At 36.5% G+C, this 18,325-nt stretch overlaps 5 protein-coding genes and 1 pseudogene across 5 annotated transcripts; 1 reads left to right on the forward strand and 5 right to left on the reverse strand.

Moving 5' to 3' along the window:
• The window catches only part of LOC132191601 (hevamine-A-like), an 819-nt pseudogene extending 616 nt beyond the window's left edge, over positions 1 to 203 (reverse strand).
• Positions 204 to 403: 200 nt separating this feature from the next.
• LOC132167660 (plastidial pyruvate kinase 2-like) lies at positions 404 to 6,047 on the forward strand (the record flags this gene model as incomplete). The annotated part of the gene is given in 11 exon segments (XM_059578673.1): positions 404 to 691; positions 1,514 to 1,679; positions 2,658 to 2,792; positions 2,952 to 3,062; positions 3,173 to 3,261; positions 3,438 to 3,500; positions 3,630 to 3,805; positions 4,222 to 4,324; positions 4,469 to 4,617; positions 4,968 to 5,076; positions 5,780 to 6,047. Coding segments are annotated over 11 exon segments (1,497 nt in total), but the record flags the coding sequence as incomplete, so codon positions are not given.
• Positions 6,048 to 6,917: 870 nt separating this feature from the next.
• On the reverse strand, positions 6,918 to 7,808 carry LOC132167528 (hevamine-A-like). Its single transcript, XM_059578532.1, has one exon. The coding sequence runs from the start codon at positions 7,803 to 7,805 to the stop codon at positions 6,918 to 6,920; it is 888 nt and encodes a 295-aa protein (XP_059434515.1). The 5' UTR covers positions 7,806 to 7,808.
• A 1,700-nt stretch (positions 7,809 to 9,508) lies between these two features.
• On the reverse strand, positions 9,509 to 10,486 carry LOC132166928 (hevamine-A-like). Its single transcript, XM_059577785.1, has one exon. The coding sequence runs from the start codon at positions 10,461 to 10,463 to the stop codon at positions 9,564 to 9,566; it is 900 nt and encodes a 299-aa protein (XP_059433768.1). The 5' UTR covers positions 10,464 to 10,486; the 3' UTR covers positions 9,509 to 9,563.
• Positions 10,487 to 13,195: 2,709 nt separating this feature from the next.
• LOC132167645 (hevamine-A-like) lies at positions 13,196 to 14,083 on the reverse strand. The gene has a single exon (XM_059578659.1). It carries the CDS (start codon positions 14,081 to 14,083, stop codon positions 13,196 to 13,198), a length of 888 nt encoding a protein of 295 aa, XP_059434642.1.
• A 1,652-nt stretch (positions 14,084 to 15,735) lies between these two features.
• On the reverse strand, positions 15,736 to 16,635 carry LOC132167520 (hevamine-A-like). Its single transcript, XM_059578521.1, has one exon. The coding sequence runs from the start codon at positions 16,633 to 16,635 to the stop codon at positions 15,736 to 15,738; it is 900 nt and encodes a 299-aa protein (XP_059434504.1).
• Between the last annotated feature and the right edge of the window lie 1,690 nt (positions 16,636 to 18,325).

Raw genomic sequence — 18,325 nt, forward strand, 5'->3', positions numbered from 1 at the left:
ATTTTGTTTATGTGTGGAGGGAATGTAGGAAAATTGGAAGCGTTTTTTATAAGCCCATTGTTTGGAAGTACTTTTCGTGTTTTTGAAAATTCTCGTTCTAGTTGAAAACAAAAGGATGCGAAAAATTGAAGCTTCTTTATTTGATAAGTAGGCAATTAAGTAAGCTTAATGTTTAAGAGGCTTCGTTTGGATGCTGAGTGCATTGAGACGAAATCAGAGCCTTGATGTGTTTGTTCGACAACTCTCTTTGGTTGCTGTGAAAACGGATTAAAGAGCAAAGAAAATTATTTATTGTTAATAATTTGTCTTAAAGTTGCAAAGAAAAGAGGGAAAAAAAAGAGATAAACTTTGCAAAATTTTCCTCGTATTTATTTTTTTACCATTTTTGTGAGATGCTGATCAGAGAGAGCAACAATTTCAGCATCTACAAGTTCATCAACTTCTCGACTCGTCACCGGTGGGCGTGTGGTCCAAGCCGACGGTTAGACGCAAGACAAAGATCGTGTGCACGATCGGTCCTTCTACCAACACGCGTGAAATGATATGGAAGCTGGCCGAAGCTGGAATGAATGTTGCTCGGATGAACATGTCTCATGGAGACCACGCGTCTCATCAGAAAGTTATAGATTTGGTTAAGGAATATAATGCTCAATCCAAAGACAATGTAATTGCAATCATGCTCGACACCAAGGCAAGTTTTTGCTTTACATTCGATTCTATGCTTTACATTCGATTCTATTTTCTTCTATGTTAAATTAGTACAGCACGCTGCTAAAGCAGGTTAGGCATTGTTTAGATAGAAACTGACAAATAGTAAATTAATCATTTGGAAATATATATATATATAGAAACTGACAAATAATGCACATCGAATAATTGTGATGAGATTGAACAATTGATATAATATAGCCGGACCTAAATCAATAGGCTTAAGCTTTTGGATTAAGGTGGTGTTCCAACATATTATCAAGGGTCTTACTTAATCCTCTAGGTGTTCATCTTCCCAAAAATATTTACATGGATGTATCAGTAGCATTTATGTTAGCTGAATTTACTGTCATAAAAAGCATATGCGGAAGACTTTTCTATTTGTAGCACAAGAAGTCATTAAACTTCCCTCTGGAGTTTTTATGCATCCTAGTCATGGAGAGAAATTGAAGTAGGTATTTGACCTCCCCACTTTGAGGAGGGACTGTTGATAATTAGGGCATTGCATTTTATGCATTCGGGAAGCAAGCAGTATGTATGTTGTGTGCCATTCATACGGTGACTACGTTTAGGATCTTATTGTTAATTTAGCTAAAAATATGCAGTCTCTTAGCCATGGAGATGCCAAAATGGAACTAATTTGTTGCTACATGGACATTGTAAGGAGCAATATTGGAACCTGCTAGTTCATATTATTGTGTTATTTCCTAGTCAAGTATATGTATCTTGATTTTTTTTGGTTGATCAATATTTTGTTTTATCTAATTTCTAAATAATTTATCCTTTTTTCTTTGGTTTTCATCAGGGTCCTGAAGTTAGGAGTGGGGACCTGCCACAACCAATCACATTAATGAGTGGGCAAGAATTCACTTTTACAATTCGGAGAGGGGTTGGCACAGCAGATTCTGTTAGTGTGAACTATGATGATTTTGTTAATGACGTAGAAGTGGGTGACATGCTTCTTGTTGATGGTATGCTATATTTGTCCTCTCTGGTAAACAAGGAAGTTTCTTTCACCTGAACTGTGCTCATAGATTAAAAATATTTGCTCAGAGGAGGTAGTAGTTTTATTATTCATGGTTCAAGCTTAATTTTGTGAAATATTTGGATATCACATATTTTAGTGAAGGATAATGGTGTAAATGACAGTAAAGAAACTTGGTCTGTAAGTCATATTTGTGTGGCCATTTGCATGTGCACTGATACGTTTACTCTTATACACTAGCGTGGGCATATGCATGATTCTGTCACTTATTATAGCATTCCTATTGAACTCCTCAAATTTAACTTTTCTCATAAAAATTTCTGATTACTGAGATCGAACAGAGCATGCCTGACTGGCTGTGAGTTTTACTGTGAAAGTTAATTATAATCCCACATGTCCTAAGATGAAATCAACATGCTTTTAGAAATCTTTATTATGTTGTTTCATGGAAGGAAGAATGTCGTCAACTTCAAAATGGAATATGCCGCTTTATAAGATAACATATACCGTCTCTCACACTATTGATAATTCAGGATATTCTAATCCAGTGAGTTCTGGTGGTTGAGGATTATTATGAACTTGGGAATTAAAACATGGATAGGGCAAAAAGATGCTGATGCCATATGCCCAGATTTCACATTTTATATAAGATTTTAGAACTCTTAAGGCCCTCACGAGCTGTTATTAGCTTCAGTTTTATGTCCACAAAATTCTACCTTAAGTACTTGAGATGAATTATCATAAGAAGTTTAACTTAATCCCTCTTGCCTACAGTTTTCCACTGGTTCATAACCTTCACGACCTTTTAGATTGTAACTGTTGCTTCCTTTAGAATTGAGTGGTCTTTGAATTACAAGTGTAATTGAAAAGGCAAGCTCTCTGTCTGTATAGTAGACAAGAATTTAAAAAATGTAACATGTCTTGTTAAGATATGTGCACTGCTGACTCTTGATCTACTCTGCAGGTGGTATGATGTCATTTTTGGTGAAGTCCAAGACAGAAGATTCAGTGAAGTGTGAAGTTGTTGATGGAGGAGAACTTAAATCTAGGCGTCACTTAAATGTTCGAGGAAAAAGTGCAACACTGCCTTCCATCACTGGTTAGACCTTGAATCATTATGTACTCTACAATATCCTACTGATTTGCATTTTCTTCTTCTTCTTCTCTCTCACTCTCTCCCTCTCTTTTAAAGGTGAGGAGGTACTGAAATTGTTTCCTTTTGCAAATGTACATAATTTTCTATATTGCTTTGCTGCAGAGAAGGATTGGGATGATATCAAATTTGGAGTAGACAACAAAGTTGACTTTTATGCTGTTTCCTTTGTTAAAGATGCACAAGTAGTTCATGAATTGAAGAATTATCTGCAAAGTAAACATCCAGATATGATTTCTTATTTTTAAAAACAAAATTTGGGAAACATGTTTGTTACCCTGCTCCAGAGTACAAATTATAATTCAGTTTTCCATTTGATATGGCAGGCTGTGGTGCAGATATACACGTCATTGTAAAAATTGAAAGTGCAGACTCTATCCCAAATTTGCATTCCATTATCACAGCATCTGATGGGGTGATCATACTAATCATTGCATTGTATCTTTTATTTGCTGCTAAATTTTATTAAAATTTACATTTAGACCTTGAAGATTGTGACTATTATCAAGTGTTTTTAAGTATTAGTCTAAATCTGGCTGCTTCTGTCACTTTTATACCCTTTGAAAGTCACACATGCTCTTCTTATTTTAGGCAATGGTTGCAAGAGGAGACCTTGGAGCAGAGCTCCCTATTGAGGAGGTTCCACTTCTGCAGGTATTTTATTTTTGCCAGAAGGGCAACAGAAGAGAGGGCATCACATATTGGTGTCATTATACAGGACTATTAAGACATCAAGTATGAGTTATTCTCTGACATTCAGAAGATTCTCAATTAAAAATGCAGGAGGAGATAATCAGAATCTGCCGTAGCATGGGGAAAGCTGTTATTGTGGCAACAAATATGCTGGAAAGCATGATTGTACACCCAACTCCAACCAGAGCAGAGGTATCAGACATTGCCATCGCTGTCCGAGAGGGTGCTGATGCAGTCATGCTTTCTGGTGAAACTGCTCATGGAAAGTAAGTTACTTCTTTTTGACTTTTTAGTCGGTTACTTGGATGTGACTAGATGAATATTTTTTATGAGCATCATGCACATCGAGAGACGTCTGTCATTGGAACCCACCATCTGGCAGCATTGGGTTAGCACTTTCTCTATCCAAGGGTTTAGCCAGTGTTGAGGAATAGATGTACTTCTGATCACTCCTTGCACACAAAGAGATTTGATGTCCCTGGATGGCAATGCCAATAGATTCAATGGTTTGAAATGCTTGCATATCAAATTTTGGTCACTAAATATGTGCATGATCAGAGTGGAGTGACTCTAGTTGCAAGTTGCAACACTCAAAGTAACATCAACAATGCCTACAAGCCATTATGGGATTTAATAATGGGGATTGTTTATTTGTAAACTTTTACACCTTAATGCCATGCAGGTTCCCCTTGAAAGCTGTTAAAGTCATGCACACAGTTGCATTACGGACGGAAGCTACCATATCATGCGGTGAAATGCCACCTAATCTTGGTCAAGCCTTCAAGGTTATTTAACATATAATTTTCATGTATTTTGATGCTTCATTGAGTCTATCTGCATTGTAGCACCCTTGCCCTTTGTCTCTCTCCCCCAATATCAATTTGAATGTAAGCTCTGAATACTGACTGGAAGTGTTTTCTTCTCTGTAGAACCATATGAGCGAGATGTTTGCTTACCATGCAACCATGATGTCTAACACTCTTGGAACCTCAATTGTTGTCTTCACCAGAACTGGTTTCATGGGTACCCTACTGAGCCACTATCGACCTTCAGGCACCATATTTGCTTTTACAAATGAGTGAGTTTCTTATGTCCCCGGATCTCAATTTTTTCGTTGTGCAATGTGGATGCTGTTTGCATGAGAGGTTATGATACAGTATTGCATATTGGGCATCCATGTTGCAGGCATAAATTTTTTATCCTCTTAGATATTTCTGTAGGCATAAGTTTTCTCTTGATAGGTTCTTAGCCCTGGAAAAACTGGAATAATAAATGCCTTATTTGATCTGAGTTTGACTGAGTGAAAGTATATAAGAACTGAACTGTAAGTTCATTACTGACTGGATTAGCAAATAAAAGATAAAAGGTAAGGGGACAGAGGACAGACAAGGAATGTGAATCTAATGTGTAACTTTGATGGCCATGCAGGAAGAGGATACAACAAAGGCTGGCTTCGTATCAAGGAGTGTGCCCCATATACTTGCAGTTCTCAGATGATGCTGAAGAGACCTTTGCGAATGCCTTAGCTCTACTAAAGGTGAAGTTTTTAACAGGAAAATCACTTGCACTCTTACTTTTGCAGTAGTTGAGATGTAGTAATCTGCTCAATTTTAGCTAAATGAAATCAGGATTTAGTTTATGTTGGACTTTTGAGTTCTACAATGTTCATTTGTGTTTCTCTTCGAAACCCAAAAAATTCTCCTCATCATTGGGTTTGTGATGCATCTGGCTTTCTGGGTCTGAATTTCAATCTGGGAAGGATCCATGTGTAGATGGGATATATAATTCTACACGGGTTCCAGATCTCCTGTCCCATGGCAGTTGTGCTTTTGCTTTTGATGTATCTGGTATACTTTATGACCAACTGTGCTATCCATTGGGAGTAACGAATGATCTCAAACATTTCAAATTTGGGGGGCATGCCTGTAGAAAAGACAATTTAAGATAATTTTTGCACTTCCAACCTCTGCTAAGTAAACTATCCTCGCTCTAGTTCAGAGTTAGTCTGGTTTGGAATCAGAGTTCGTTGATAACTTAAAGCCCTTAGTGATGAATAGATGCCTTTCATAATTCAACCAATATTCTGGCCTTTGAGTACTAGCTTTCACATGAAAGCTCAAGTAGATTTCCTTGCACTGAGAATTTATGGAAATAGGTTTTGCATGATCAAATATCTGTTTCTCTATGTTGGCTGGCTATCTTCGTTATGCATGATGTACTTTATTGGTTTTCATATGCAGAATCAAGGGATGGTGAAGGAGGGTGAAGAGGTAGCACTTCTTCAGAGTGGAAGACAACCCATCTGGCGATTCCAATCCACTCACTATATTCAGGTCCGGCAAGCGTAAGCGCTAAGTAAGCTGATGAGCCCACATCATTTTGCCACTTGCCCATGCACTGTGATCATTTCAAACTATCAGAACGCTTAGATTTATTCGGGGCTTCCCTCGGGTGGATTGGTGTAATTTTTGCTGGCATTGTTATATATGTGTATTTCAAGATTCCATCTACTTCGTGTTGATTTACCCCTTTCTTTTCCTAAAACACTCGGCCTTTTAACTTCCTGATATATGTTAAATTTCAACGGCTTGCTGGTGCATCTTGTTAAAAACTAACGTAGTTTTCCTATAAGGACTAACACAATTTGTCGATGATCCAGAATATTAAATCATAATACAATTGAAAAATAAAAAACAAAAAAAAAACTTGAGAAAATTAAACTTTATTATCTTGAATAATTTTGCAAAAATATTTTACAATCTCATATATTAGAGTAGTGTACCCTTTTTTTCTACACTATAATTATTCTCGTTTGCCTAGCAGAAAAATGACTCTTGGCTCAGCAAGAAAAATTGATTGTAGTTGTGTTACTAGCGTAATATATTTTCCTCGCATCACTTAATCAGAAAGTGATTCTTTAGTTTGTTCCAGTTGTCTCTAAAACCACCCAAAACTCCACATGTGTTCATCATGGAGCACTAACGAGAACAAGCCTAATCAGTTCAACTTTCTGCCTGCTTAGGTTATTACTTATGGATTGTATGGTGTGGTGCACACTCCGTGTTACACTGTTACGCCCTTCTCTTTAAGGGGTAAACAACTATATGCAACATGAAAATAACAAAAAGAACAAAAGAAAAAGCAACAATTGCAGTCAAACTCGAGACACTGTTACACCAAGTTTAGAAACAAATACATGGGCTAAAAGAAGAACGTCAAAATCAAAATTCAACATTTATTTATTTATAAGAAGCATCCAAGTACAAACTATCAATCCATGCAAACCTAAAATTCCCAATTTATCTGTTTACCCTTTGAGGCTATGAAACCACATATACAATACAATGACTTCAGGGTAGCCTACTCGAAGTAATAACTTCACACACTCGCTATGATGAAGGAACTATATCCACTCCTATTATCAAAATACTTGGACCAAAGCATCACACCTCCATACTTAAGTGACTGCTTTATCACCGGAAGGATTTGAGAAGTTAGCACACTGGGTGGAATATACCCGCTTCCGGCCGCCCCTGGAGCCACAGGTAACCCTATAAACACACTCCCTGCATTTATGGACGTAGTCCATCGATTCCATGAACTTATAAGGTTGTTGACATTACCCACATTGTATTGGCAGGGAGCATTATTATAGAACTGAACCCAAACGTAGTTGAAAAGCCCTGTGTTAAGAGCGTTACCAAGAAACATATCAGGAAATGGACATTGAGGAGCTGCACTCAACAACACTGTTCTTCCTGGCTGACTATATGCCTTCAGGCAACGAGCAAGATCTGCCCAATGATATGTTGAGCCAAGCTCTATGTCAAAGTCTATACCATCTAATACGGCGTCACCTAGAGGACGTGAAGGTGATTGCCCACCCAAGAAATTGTTCCACAAATAATCAGCTACATTTTGAGCATCCAATGAAGAAGCTAGAGAGTAACTTCCAATTCCTCCTCCAATGGAGAGCAGCACCTTAACTCCTCGAGCTTGGCAACTTCTTATGCCATTGCTAATTACAGTGCACCCATTGGATGCTGGGTTGCAGTGACCCGCAAGGTCGATTTCTGGGGTTCGGCCATTGCCAAATTGGTATAGGAAAGATATGATTACATGGGAGTATTTTGCTGTCGCACATGTTTCGGTTAGGCTTCCTTCGTAGCCACTTTGACCCCAATAGATGGCAATGCCACCAGCGTGAGAGGGTTTGATGAGGCTCAGCAAGATTAGGAGGGGAAGGAATAGAGGAATTCTAGCCATTGTTGCTAGTATATCAATAAGGCAATCCCACCAATGTTTTTTGCTGCCATGCCATTGGGGGTTGTTCTCTTTTATAGCTTCAAGGATTCCCCTGATTTTCTACAATTTGACAATGACATGTTTTGCTTTAAAATTCAAGTAAATTTCACTGATTTATACGTGATTTACATTTATAAAAAAGTGTAGTTATCATACCTTCTCTCTTGTATGTGACATTGTTCATAAGAGGAGATGCGAAAGCAACATTTTTGAATCAATGAGAATAATATTTGTAAGAACAGTTTTCGAATGGTTGAACCGGCGATGAATTTTCTACAAAATAGCGAAGGTAGTCCCTAAAGTCCTTTGATTCTCTGGGACCAGGGACACACCAATAGTTAAGTAGTCTTCTACATGAGAGAGAGAAAACTAAATAGAGAGTTTTTAGAGAGAAAGATATACATGCTTTTGTCTTTTGGAGAGAGTGTCCCTTTTTATAGTAAGTCTTAGATGCTTGCCATGAGACAGTTTCAAATCCCTTTGATTATTGTCATCTATTAGGCACCATAGGCTTTTAGTGGGTCTCTTATAGTAAATGGGTTTTAAGCTTGGGCCTTATACTTAGGAAGCCAGATATTCGGGTTGTTAAGCCCAACAATATGCTTTTTTCTTTTTTTCTTCTTTTTTATTTTTTTATTTTTATTTTTTATGCTCTTTAATGTCAATTCATTTTCCTTTTCTTAATTTTTTGCGTCTCAATTGGCAAGGTTTTAGCACCTAATTTGCCACGGTGTTAAGATAGCTACCCATTTTTCTATGTTTGATATTTGTGTAACAGAGTTTTCCCCACTTTATGTTTTCAATTATTTGTTTCATATTTATTTGCAACGTGTTTTTTTATGTTGTTTTATTTACTACATCTCTTTCCTCGATAATTGATATAATGTGGATGATTCTATATATGCTACGAAAATGGATGAGATCTCACCAATATTGATGATATATGAATCATATGATAGGAGTGAGTGCGTGCAGTAGTGTTAATATCTGTCTTGAGAATAGAATATTCTCAAATCTCACTCTGTTTAAAAATGATTAAATACCGATTATTTTTTTATAAGCATTATTAAAAATATCCAAATTGTTCCTCAAGGATGAAGCTCAACGTTTACGCCACACTAAATGGGTGGCTCCCTATTATATATTAGTACACTCTTGCGTGACGGCATAATTAACCTCGTCACAATACCTTAATTAATACGGCGTCCTAACGGCTATGTTTGTGGAGTACTTTCTTTGCATCAGATTTGTTGATTATTTTGACCTAATTAACGTCACCATTAAAAGCAAAATGCATGATATGAAATATTTAACCTTTTCTTATTCTCTTGTTAAGCAGTGGCCTTAACAAGATCCCATTTTTCTTTCGAAAAAATAATTTCATTTGAAATTGTTAGTATTAATAGAGTTGTCCATTTTAGCAAAGAACAGGCTGAGCAAGTGGAAGACCAAGCTGGGGCACCTGTTCGAACAGATGGGCTTGGCCTCACAATTGATTATTTTTTACCTTTAAAAGTTTATATATATATATTTGTCACTCAGGAAAAAAACAGACAAAAAATGAAGAAAAAAATAAAAAGAAAAGTCAACTTAAATAACACACATATTTATTTATGTATTTCATTTATTATTAAAGCCAAGAACCATATAGTCAAGATCTTGGATTGAAAAAGATACACAACTCAATAATTATCATTTAAAAAAGGACAAAAGCATGATTCATATGCTCTTCAAAATGGTGGAGCTATATCCAGTCTGATCATCATAATATTTTGACCAAAGCATCACACCTCCATATTTAGGTGACTTTCTAATGATGGGAAGAATTTTAAAAGTCAGCACGTCGGGAGGAATATACCCACTTCCAGCTGCTTGAGGAGCTGCTGGTAAACCCAAAAATATCCTCCCGGCCTTTATCGACGTCGTCCATCGGTTCCATGAACTTATTAGGTTATTGATGTTACCTGAACTATATTGGCATGGAGCATTGTTGTAGAATTGAATCCAAACATAGTCAAAAAGGCCTGTGTTAAGGGCAGTACCAAGAAAGCTATCTGGAAATGGACATTGGGGAGCTGCGCTCAAGTACACCTTTCTTTCTGGTTTGCTATATGCCTTTAGGTACTTTGCAAGATCCTCCCAGTATTGAGTCGACCCAAGCTCTATGTCGAAGTCTATGCCATCTAATACGGCGTCGCCTAGGGGACGTGATGATGACTTACCACCCAAGAAATTATTCCACAAATATTGCGCTACATTTTCTGCATCCGCAGCAGAAGCTAGAGAGTAGCTTCCAATTCCACCTCCAATGGAGAGCATCACCTTGATTCCACGCTTTTGGCAATTTCTAATGCCATCGCTGACTATTGTGCACCCATTGGATGCTGGGTTGCAATGACCCGCAAGATTGATATCCGGGGTTTGGCCATTGCCAAATTTGTTGAGAAAGGCTACGTTTACGTACGAATATCTTCCAGTAGCACACGTGTCTGTTAGTGTTCCCTCGTTGCCGTTTTGACCCCAGTAGATGGCGATGCCACCAGCGTGGGCAGTTTTGATCAAGGCCGTCAAGAACAAGAGGGGAAGGAGTAGCGGTGTAAGTCTAAGATTTCTAGCCATGTTTGTGTGAATGTGTTTTGTGCTCACATAATGTTAAGGGGAGGCTTCTTTTATAGAGTTGGGAGTATTCCAAGCTTGAAAATTTGACCAATAACGCGTTTCAGTTAATTCAAATATAGTTGAGCTGTATAGAACTTTAGTCAATTGTAGGCTGAAGCTGACTCGGTTTTAAGCAGGATTGGTTGACTTACTCTAAGAATGTGAAGACAAATGCACAACATGAGAGCTAATTAAAGAAATTTTAAATCAATTATAAATTCAAAATTAGGGAATAATCAATACGTACAAAACACGTTCATTAGAAAAAAAACGACAAAGGGGTGGCCATATTTTACAAAGTGCACATGGAACATAAATATAGTTTAATTAGTTCATATCTCTTATTATAATATCATAGTACAAGGGATTTGTGAATTTTGTTAGTAAATATTTGAATTCCTATATATTGTCTTCGACAGCCCAGCTGCATATATGTATTCGATAGTTTCTATCGTTTACCATTTGTCATGATTTAAATGCATGTAAGCTAGTTATATATATATGCTTGTCTTTTCTTTGGTGTGTTGTATGATCCTTCTTGGTTACATATCGGCATTAATGGGGCTCTTATTATTATTTGTATGCAACGTGACTTGGTTGTTGTTTTCCTTACTACTGACTAGCATACGTTATACACATGACACGTCACTGAAATATGACTAAATTTATAATGGCATTACCCCCATATATTAATTATATTAATTTACGATGTTATGAGTTTAAATGTTGAATATATATATAACTCCAAATTTCTTCCCTAAAAAAGGAGCCATAATTGTCTTGTTATTTCTATTGAAGTTCAACGTCGGCGCCGTAATTTATGGGTCAGCTCATTTGATCAAGCTAGTTCGTTTAGACCATGGCGCATATATTCAACGCCGTCGCCCATCAAAATCACAACCATTATTCCATCCTTACAAAATTTCTCGAGGGGGGTTCTTTTATATTAAATTTTATGCGTTATCTTGACCTAATTATATGATATTACCAAATGTCAATCAATGAAGGTTACCTTTTTCACATATGGTCGGGTGCTTCTATTGTCTACATTTACCTTCAGCGGTGAATCTAAGAATTTGTATTAGAAAGGATGAAAGAATGAGGAGTAGGAGTTAAGAGTCAAAAAAACTAAAAAAATTACCCTTAGAAAAAAAAATTTTCAAAAATTTTTTAAAGGGCGGGTAGGGGCGCCTGCCCCCCACTGTTTACCGGTATCTAATTTTTCTTGAAAAGTGAACTGTTTTAAAGATTTCAAAATGTGACAACTCTTGTGCATACTTAATTGCTAAACTCCCACTCATTATCCATTTCTTTTTCTATTATAAATAAAAGTGGAAAAGACCCCATTAGCAAGTCTTGTCCTCTAGAATGAGCAAGGATATATGGTTAAAATGAATTCATTTTAAGCCATTTTTAAGATTCTGAATATCAACTTGATAGTGGAATCAAGACTGATGGGATAATTTGAAATTGATTTAGCCATGGGTCAATTTGTCCACTGGAAATGACATCATTCTTAAATGGGCCGGGCCTTAATAAAGGATTAAACACAACACTCCCGGTCACTAATTTCTAAGTCGATTGGCCCCCACAACCCAAATTAATGAGGAGAAGCATAAATATTTTGCAACAAGACTATGGGCATGCAATCAAGATTAATCCCTGAAGAAGCGATTGAAAATTCTTGATTTAGACCACAAGTTGTTAAACACTAGAATATTATCAAGAAAATTATCAATTCAGTTACCACATTTATTAATACCAAAATCTATAAGAGCATACAATCAAACAACATAAATAATTTTAATAATGAAGTAAAAACCTTTTGAAGAATCATTCAAAAGTAAAACTACTTTGAGACGAATCCGCCATGGTAAACTTGTTTTACATATTGTTCTTATTCTCCAAACTTTTGTAACTCGAAACCCAATTTGTGACCATGCAAACAACATATTTACCTCTCACTGCAGTGATTCTAGAACCTATAGCCTTCTTCTATATGATAACGTTCAAGAACAAACCTTGTCCGCTTCAACCCAGAACTTTGGTGGCCGTAGACCTTTTGTGGTTTGAATGAGGACAATGAAACTAAGAAAAGTTTTAGAACAATTTTGGCTCAAGAAAAAATTTAAATCTCTCCCAAATCAATGAAACATAGCCTTCCAATGTGTATAGAAGTTGTGATATGTGAGATTTATATAGAATGAGAGAAAACATAACTTTTTAAGCTAAGTTCGGCTAGGGTTTCATGATTTGCAACAATCTCGTTTGAACGAGAATAAGTTTCATTCAAACGAGATCGATATAGGGTTTCACAAATTTGTTGTACAACGTTCTAACGAGCATCAAATGACACTTGACCGGAGTTTGTTTTAAATATAAAGTGCTTTTGTTTTAAATTTTATACTCAGAAGTCAAGAGCATGTTTTAGAAAAGTGGGAAAGGAGATGCTTTCCAAATGAATTTTCTTTTAACTTATCAACCATGTTTTTGTTAAAAAAATAAATAATAAATAGTTGAAAAAAATTGGATGTTGAATGAAGAAAAGAAAGGAGGTGAGCAACCATCAGGATATAGGCATGACATAGCATGATAAGTAAAGTACAATAAGATTTGATGAAGTAATAAACGATACTCGAGCTCCCAAGATCTTTTATTTGTTGTGTGTTTTTGACTTGAGAGCCATATCCAACTCATACATTTCTTACAATTCTAGAACTATATCCAGTCCTATTATCATAATATTTTGACCAAAGCATCACACCTCCATACTTAGACGACCTCTTAACGATAGGAAGAATTCGAGAAGTGAGCACATTAGGTGGAACATACCCACTTCCGGCTGCCTGTGGAGCTGCCGATAAACCCAAAAATAACTTCCCGGCCTTCATTGAATTAGTCCATCGGTTCCATGAACTAATAAGTCTGTTGATGTTACCTGAACTGTATTGACATTGAGCATTATTATAGAATTGAACCCAAACATAGTCAAAAAGGCCTGTGTTAAGGGCGGCACCAAGAAATCTATCAGGTAATGGACATTGGGGAGCTGCGCTTAAGTACAAACTTCTTCCCGGCTTGCTATATGCCTTTAGGTACTGTGCAAGGTTATTCCAATATTTTTTTGAGCCAAGCTCTATAGCGAAGTCTATGGCATCTCCTAATGGGCGTGATGGTGACTTGCCACCCAAGAAATTGTTCCACAAATAGCGTGCTGTGTTTTGTGCATCCTTAGCAGAAGACAGAGAGTAACTTCCAATTCCACCTCCTATGGAGAGCATTACCTTGACTCCAGGCCTTTTGCAATATCTAATGCCATTGCTAACAACTCTACATCCATTGGAAGCTGGGTTACAATGATTCGCAAGGTTGATTTCTGGCTTTCGACCGCTACCAAATTTGTTGAGAAAGGCTATGTTTACATACTTATATCGTCCAGTGGCACAGGTTTGAATTAGAGTTCCCTTGTTGCCACCTTGACCCCAATAAATGGCAATGCCACCGGCGTCAGAGATTTGGATTAGGCTTAGGCCGAATAATAGAGGAAAGAGTAGAGGTGTAAGTCGAAGATGGCTAGCCATTTTTGCTCAAATATGAAGTTGGTTTTCTTTTGTTGGGGGTGCTTAATTTGTGCTTTCATATTGTAAAGGGAAGGTTCCTTTTATAGTGTTCCTAGTGCCCTTTGGGATAACTTGACCAACGATGCTCATTAAATTAATTAATTCCAATACGGTTTAGTCAAAGGAGGATGAAAGCTGACTTATTAGTTCTAGAAGTATTGGTTGACTAACTCTGAGAACGTTTACATGAAAACAATTCCTTACCCGATAACAAGATTGCCTAATAATCTTTTTTTTTGACCAAACTATCTAAAGATAACCTTGACCATAAAACAATATATTTTTTTAATTTATATTTGGTGTATTGATTTATGTTTTATTTAATTTTTTGTTAGATAAGTAAATAAAATTATGTTCGGCAAGTTAGCTTATCATGAATGAAAATAGCAATTCTCTTGTTTGTTTTTTTTTTTTTTTTTTTTTTTTTTGAATAAGCAATTCTCTTGTTAATGTGAAATAAAGAATATTTGTCATATGTCGTACATGTTAGATGATGAAGTTCAACGAATCAACGTCGTCGATCGCCATAATTTATGGGCCGGCTCATTTGTCAAGCTAGTCTGACTAGACCATCAAAATCACAACCAAATTATTCCATCACGAATAATTGTATTAGGCCTCTGCAATGGGTCAATTTGCCCATTGGTAGCAATCATTCTTAACTGGGCCTTAATAAAATATTAAACGTAACACTCCGTCACGAATTTCTAAGTGGGCGTCAATGCCAAAGACCAAAAGAACATCTCCAGGGCCCCCACCCCACAGCCCAAAAGAAGGAGAGCCATAAATAAGTGCATGTGTTTTTAACTGAAAAGTGTTATTTTTTTATTTATTATTATTATTATTATTAGGGTAAAGTCTATTTAACCTCCTCAAACTACCATCCCAATGATAATCTACCTCTCAAGCTATCAATTGCGACAATTTACCCCCCAAACTATCAAAACAATGACAATGTACCTCAAATTTTCAAAAAATGACGAAATTACCCTTACTAAAATAAAAATAAAAATACTAAATTTTAATTTTTTTTCAAAATTTTAAGAGTATTTTAGTCTTATTGAAAATTTTATATGGATAATTTCGTCATTTGTTAGCATTGGGGGATACATTGTCATTGTTTTGGTAGTTTTAGGAGTAAATTGTCGTAATTGATAGTTTATGGAGTAGATTGCCATTGGAATAGTAGTTTGAGGAGGTTAAGTGAACTTTATCCTTATTATTATTATCAAATTTTAGGCTCACAACTACAAGCATGTTTTAGAAACGCGGGAGAGTATATGTTTTCCCAAAATGCATTTCTTAAAAGTTATCAACCATATACTGTTAAGACATTAAAAAAGAAAATAAATAAATACAAGGAAAAAAAAAATTATTGGATGATGAAGGAAGAAAAGAAAGAAGGTGATCGATCAACCATAAATATATAGGCATGACATAGCACAATAGGTGAAGTACAATAATACAAATGTGATAGATGACATACACTCAATTACCCTAAACGGTACTCCCAAGATCTTTTATTTATCTAGGGTTTTTATTTTTTAACTTGAGAGCCATACAAGGACATCCAACTGGTTGTCACGATTATTAAAACTTAGAGAAAACACACTTCATACATTTTTTATAATTTTAGAACTATATCCAGTCCTATCATCATAATACTTTGACCAAAGCATCACACCTCCATACTTTGGCGACTTCTTTATGATAGGAAGAATTTGAGAAGTGAGCACGTTGGGTGGAACATACCCACTTCCGGCTGCCTGTGGAGCTGCCGGTAAGCCCAAAAATAACTTTCCAGCCTTCAATGACTTAGTCCATAGGTTCCATGAATTGATAAGTTTGTTGATGTTACCTGAACTATATTGGCACGGACCATTATTATAGAATTGAACCCAAACATAGTCAAAAAGGCCTGTGTTAAGGGCGTCACCAAGAAATCTATCAGGATATGGACATTGGGGAGCTGCGCTTAAGTACACCTTTCTTCCAGGCTTGCTATATGCCTTCAAGTCTCGTGCGAGGTTAGCCCAATATTTTGTCGAGCCGACCTCTATGTCGAAGTCTATACCATCCAATATGGCATCTCCTAATGGACGTGATGCTGATTTGCCACCCAAGAAATTGTTCCACAAATAGAGTGCTGTGTTTTGTGTATCCTTAGCAGAAGTTAGGGAGTAACTTCCAATTCCACCTCCAATGGAGAGCATCACCTTAACTCCACGCTTTTGGCAATATCTAATGCCATTGCTAACAATCTTGCATCCGTTGGATGCTGGGTTGCAATGACCTGCGAGGTTGATTTCTGGTTTTCGGCCACCGCCAAATTTGTTGAGGAAGGCTATGTTTACGTACTTGTATCTTCCGGTGGCACAGGTTTGGATTAGGGTTCCCTCGCTGCCACTTTGACCCCAGTAGATGGCAATGCCACCTGCATCAGAGGTTTGGATTAGGCTCAGGGCGAGTAAGAGGGCAAAGAGTATAGGTGTGACTCGAAGATTGATGGCCATTTTTGCTCAATCTGAAGTTTGTTTTCTTTTGTTGGCGGGTGCTTTGTGCTTTCACAATATTAAGGGAAGGCTCCTTTTATAGGGTTCCCAGACTCCCAGTGCTCTTGGGATAACTTGACCAATATGATGCTTATCAATATTTAATTCCAAAACGATTGATGAGCTGTATAATCTGAATCAAGGAGCTGCATGGATCGATGAAGCTTACTTATTAGTGCAAGAAGTGCTGCAGGTTGACTAACCCTGACAACGTTAACGTGAAAATCATTTCTCTAGAATTGTCATTGAGCACAAATAGTTCATTATTTCATATCTCTATCATACCAGGGTTTAATTTATATGATAAGATATCACCTCATGGGCGTTCCATCAAAATTAAAATGTTAATCGCTTTGTATATGAAATGGGAGTTTATAATTTACAAATTAAATAAAAAATAATAAATAAAAAATAAAATAAATGTTGTATATATGTCCTTAATATACGCTGCGGGAGTCGATCATCTCAGATGCTTCTGGCAACATTATCATGGCAGTTACTCATAAGTTATCTTCCACAGATGCTCTTACTGGGGAAACTTCTGCTGCTCTTCTCACGTCTCGTTTGGTTGTCTCTTTGACCAGTGACAATTTTTTTATAGAAGGGGATACTCTTTTAGTAGTGTTAGCTATTAATAATCCCTCCTTCTTCTCTTCTTGGTCCTTTGCAAATTGTATTTTGGACATTAGTGTTACTTTATCTTCCTTTCCTAGCTGGAATGTTTTGAAAGTGTCTAGATGTGCCAACTTTCGTACATATGCTTTAGTTAAGTGGGCCGCTTTCAATCTTGTTTTTGGAAGCATTCCTATAGGGTCTCCCATTCTCTTTTCCATCCGGATCAGAGGTGAAAAACACCCTCCCCTATAACCCTTTCCTTTATTCAATTAAAAAAAAAAAAAAGATCAAATCAATCATTTTGTTTATTACTCCTTTAATTTTATACTCTTGCTGTCATTGGATCTCAGGTTATCCTTGAAACATGAATGGTTACATCAAAAGCAAAAGGATAAGCATTATCAAAACGACAACAGATTAATTAGCATCAATAAAATGTGCGAATTGAATCAATTAATATCTAGAAAAGAGCGAGTGATACAAAACTATAATTAATTAATTAACTATTAGTAGCTAGTTAGTTATTATATAACAGCGTGTAAATTACACATTACCATAAATTGATCGAGCTTGAGAAAGAGCGAAATATCTGGTCGATCACTTGATACTGTTATATCAAATTAATTATGTCAGTGCACACTGCACAAGCATGAAGATTCAATGTTTGAGCAATACGCTACGGGTCGGCTCCTTTTATCAAGCTAGGTTTGACTAGATCAATGCATCTAATTGGTCCACCCATACTATCGTATGCTTAACGTACGGCATAACCTTAACCTTATCACTTTGATCACGGAGGTCGCGATTCGTTCTATTAATTTTATACATTATCCTGACCAAATATGATATTCTCAGATGTGTGATTTAGATAGCGATTTCAACAATTTTATTGACTATATATATATATATATATATAGGAGAGATTTTATAAGATTTTATTGAATATAAGAGAGATTTTATAATATCTGTTCACTTAGCTTATGATGGATGCTTCTGGTGGGCAGCTAAAAGGAGTTCATTTTAAGCGTTGGTTAAG

This window comes from Corylus avellana, chromosome ca1 (genome assembly GCF_901000735.1).
Source record: "Corylus avellana chromosome ca1, CavTom2PMs-1.0".
NCBI classification, from domain to species: domain Eukaryota; kingdom Viridiplantae; phylum Streptophyta; class Magnoliopsida; order Fagales; family Betulaceae; genus Corylus; species Corylus avellana.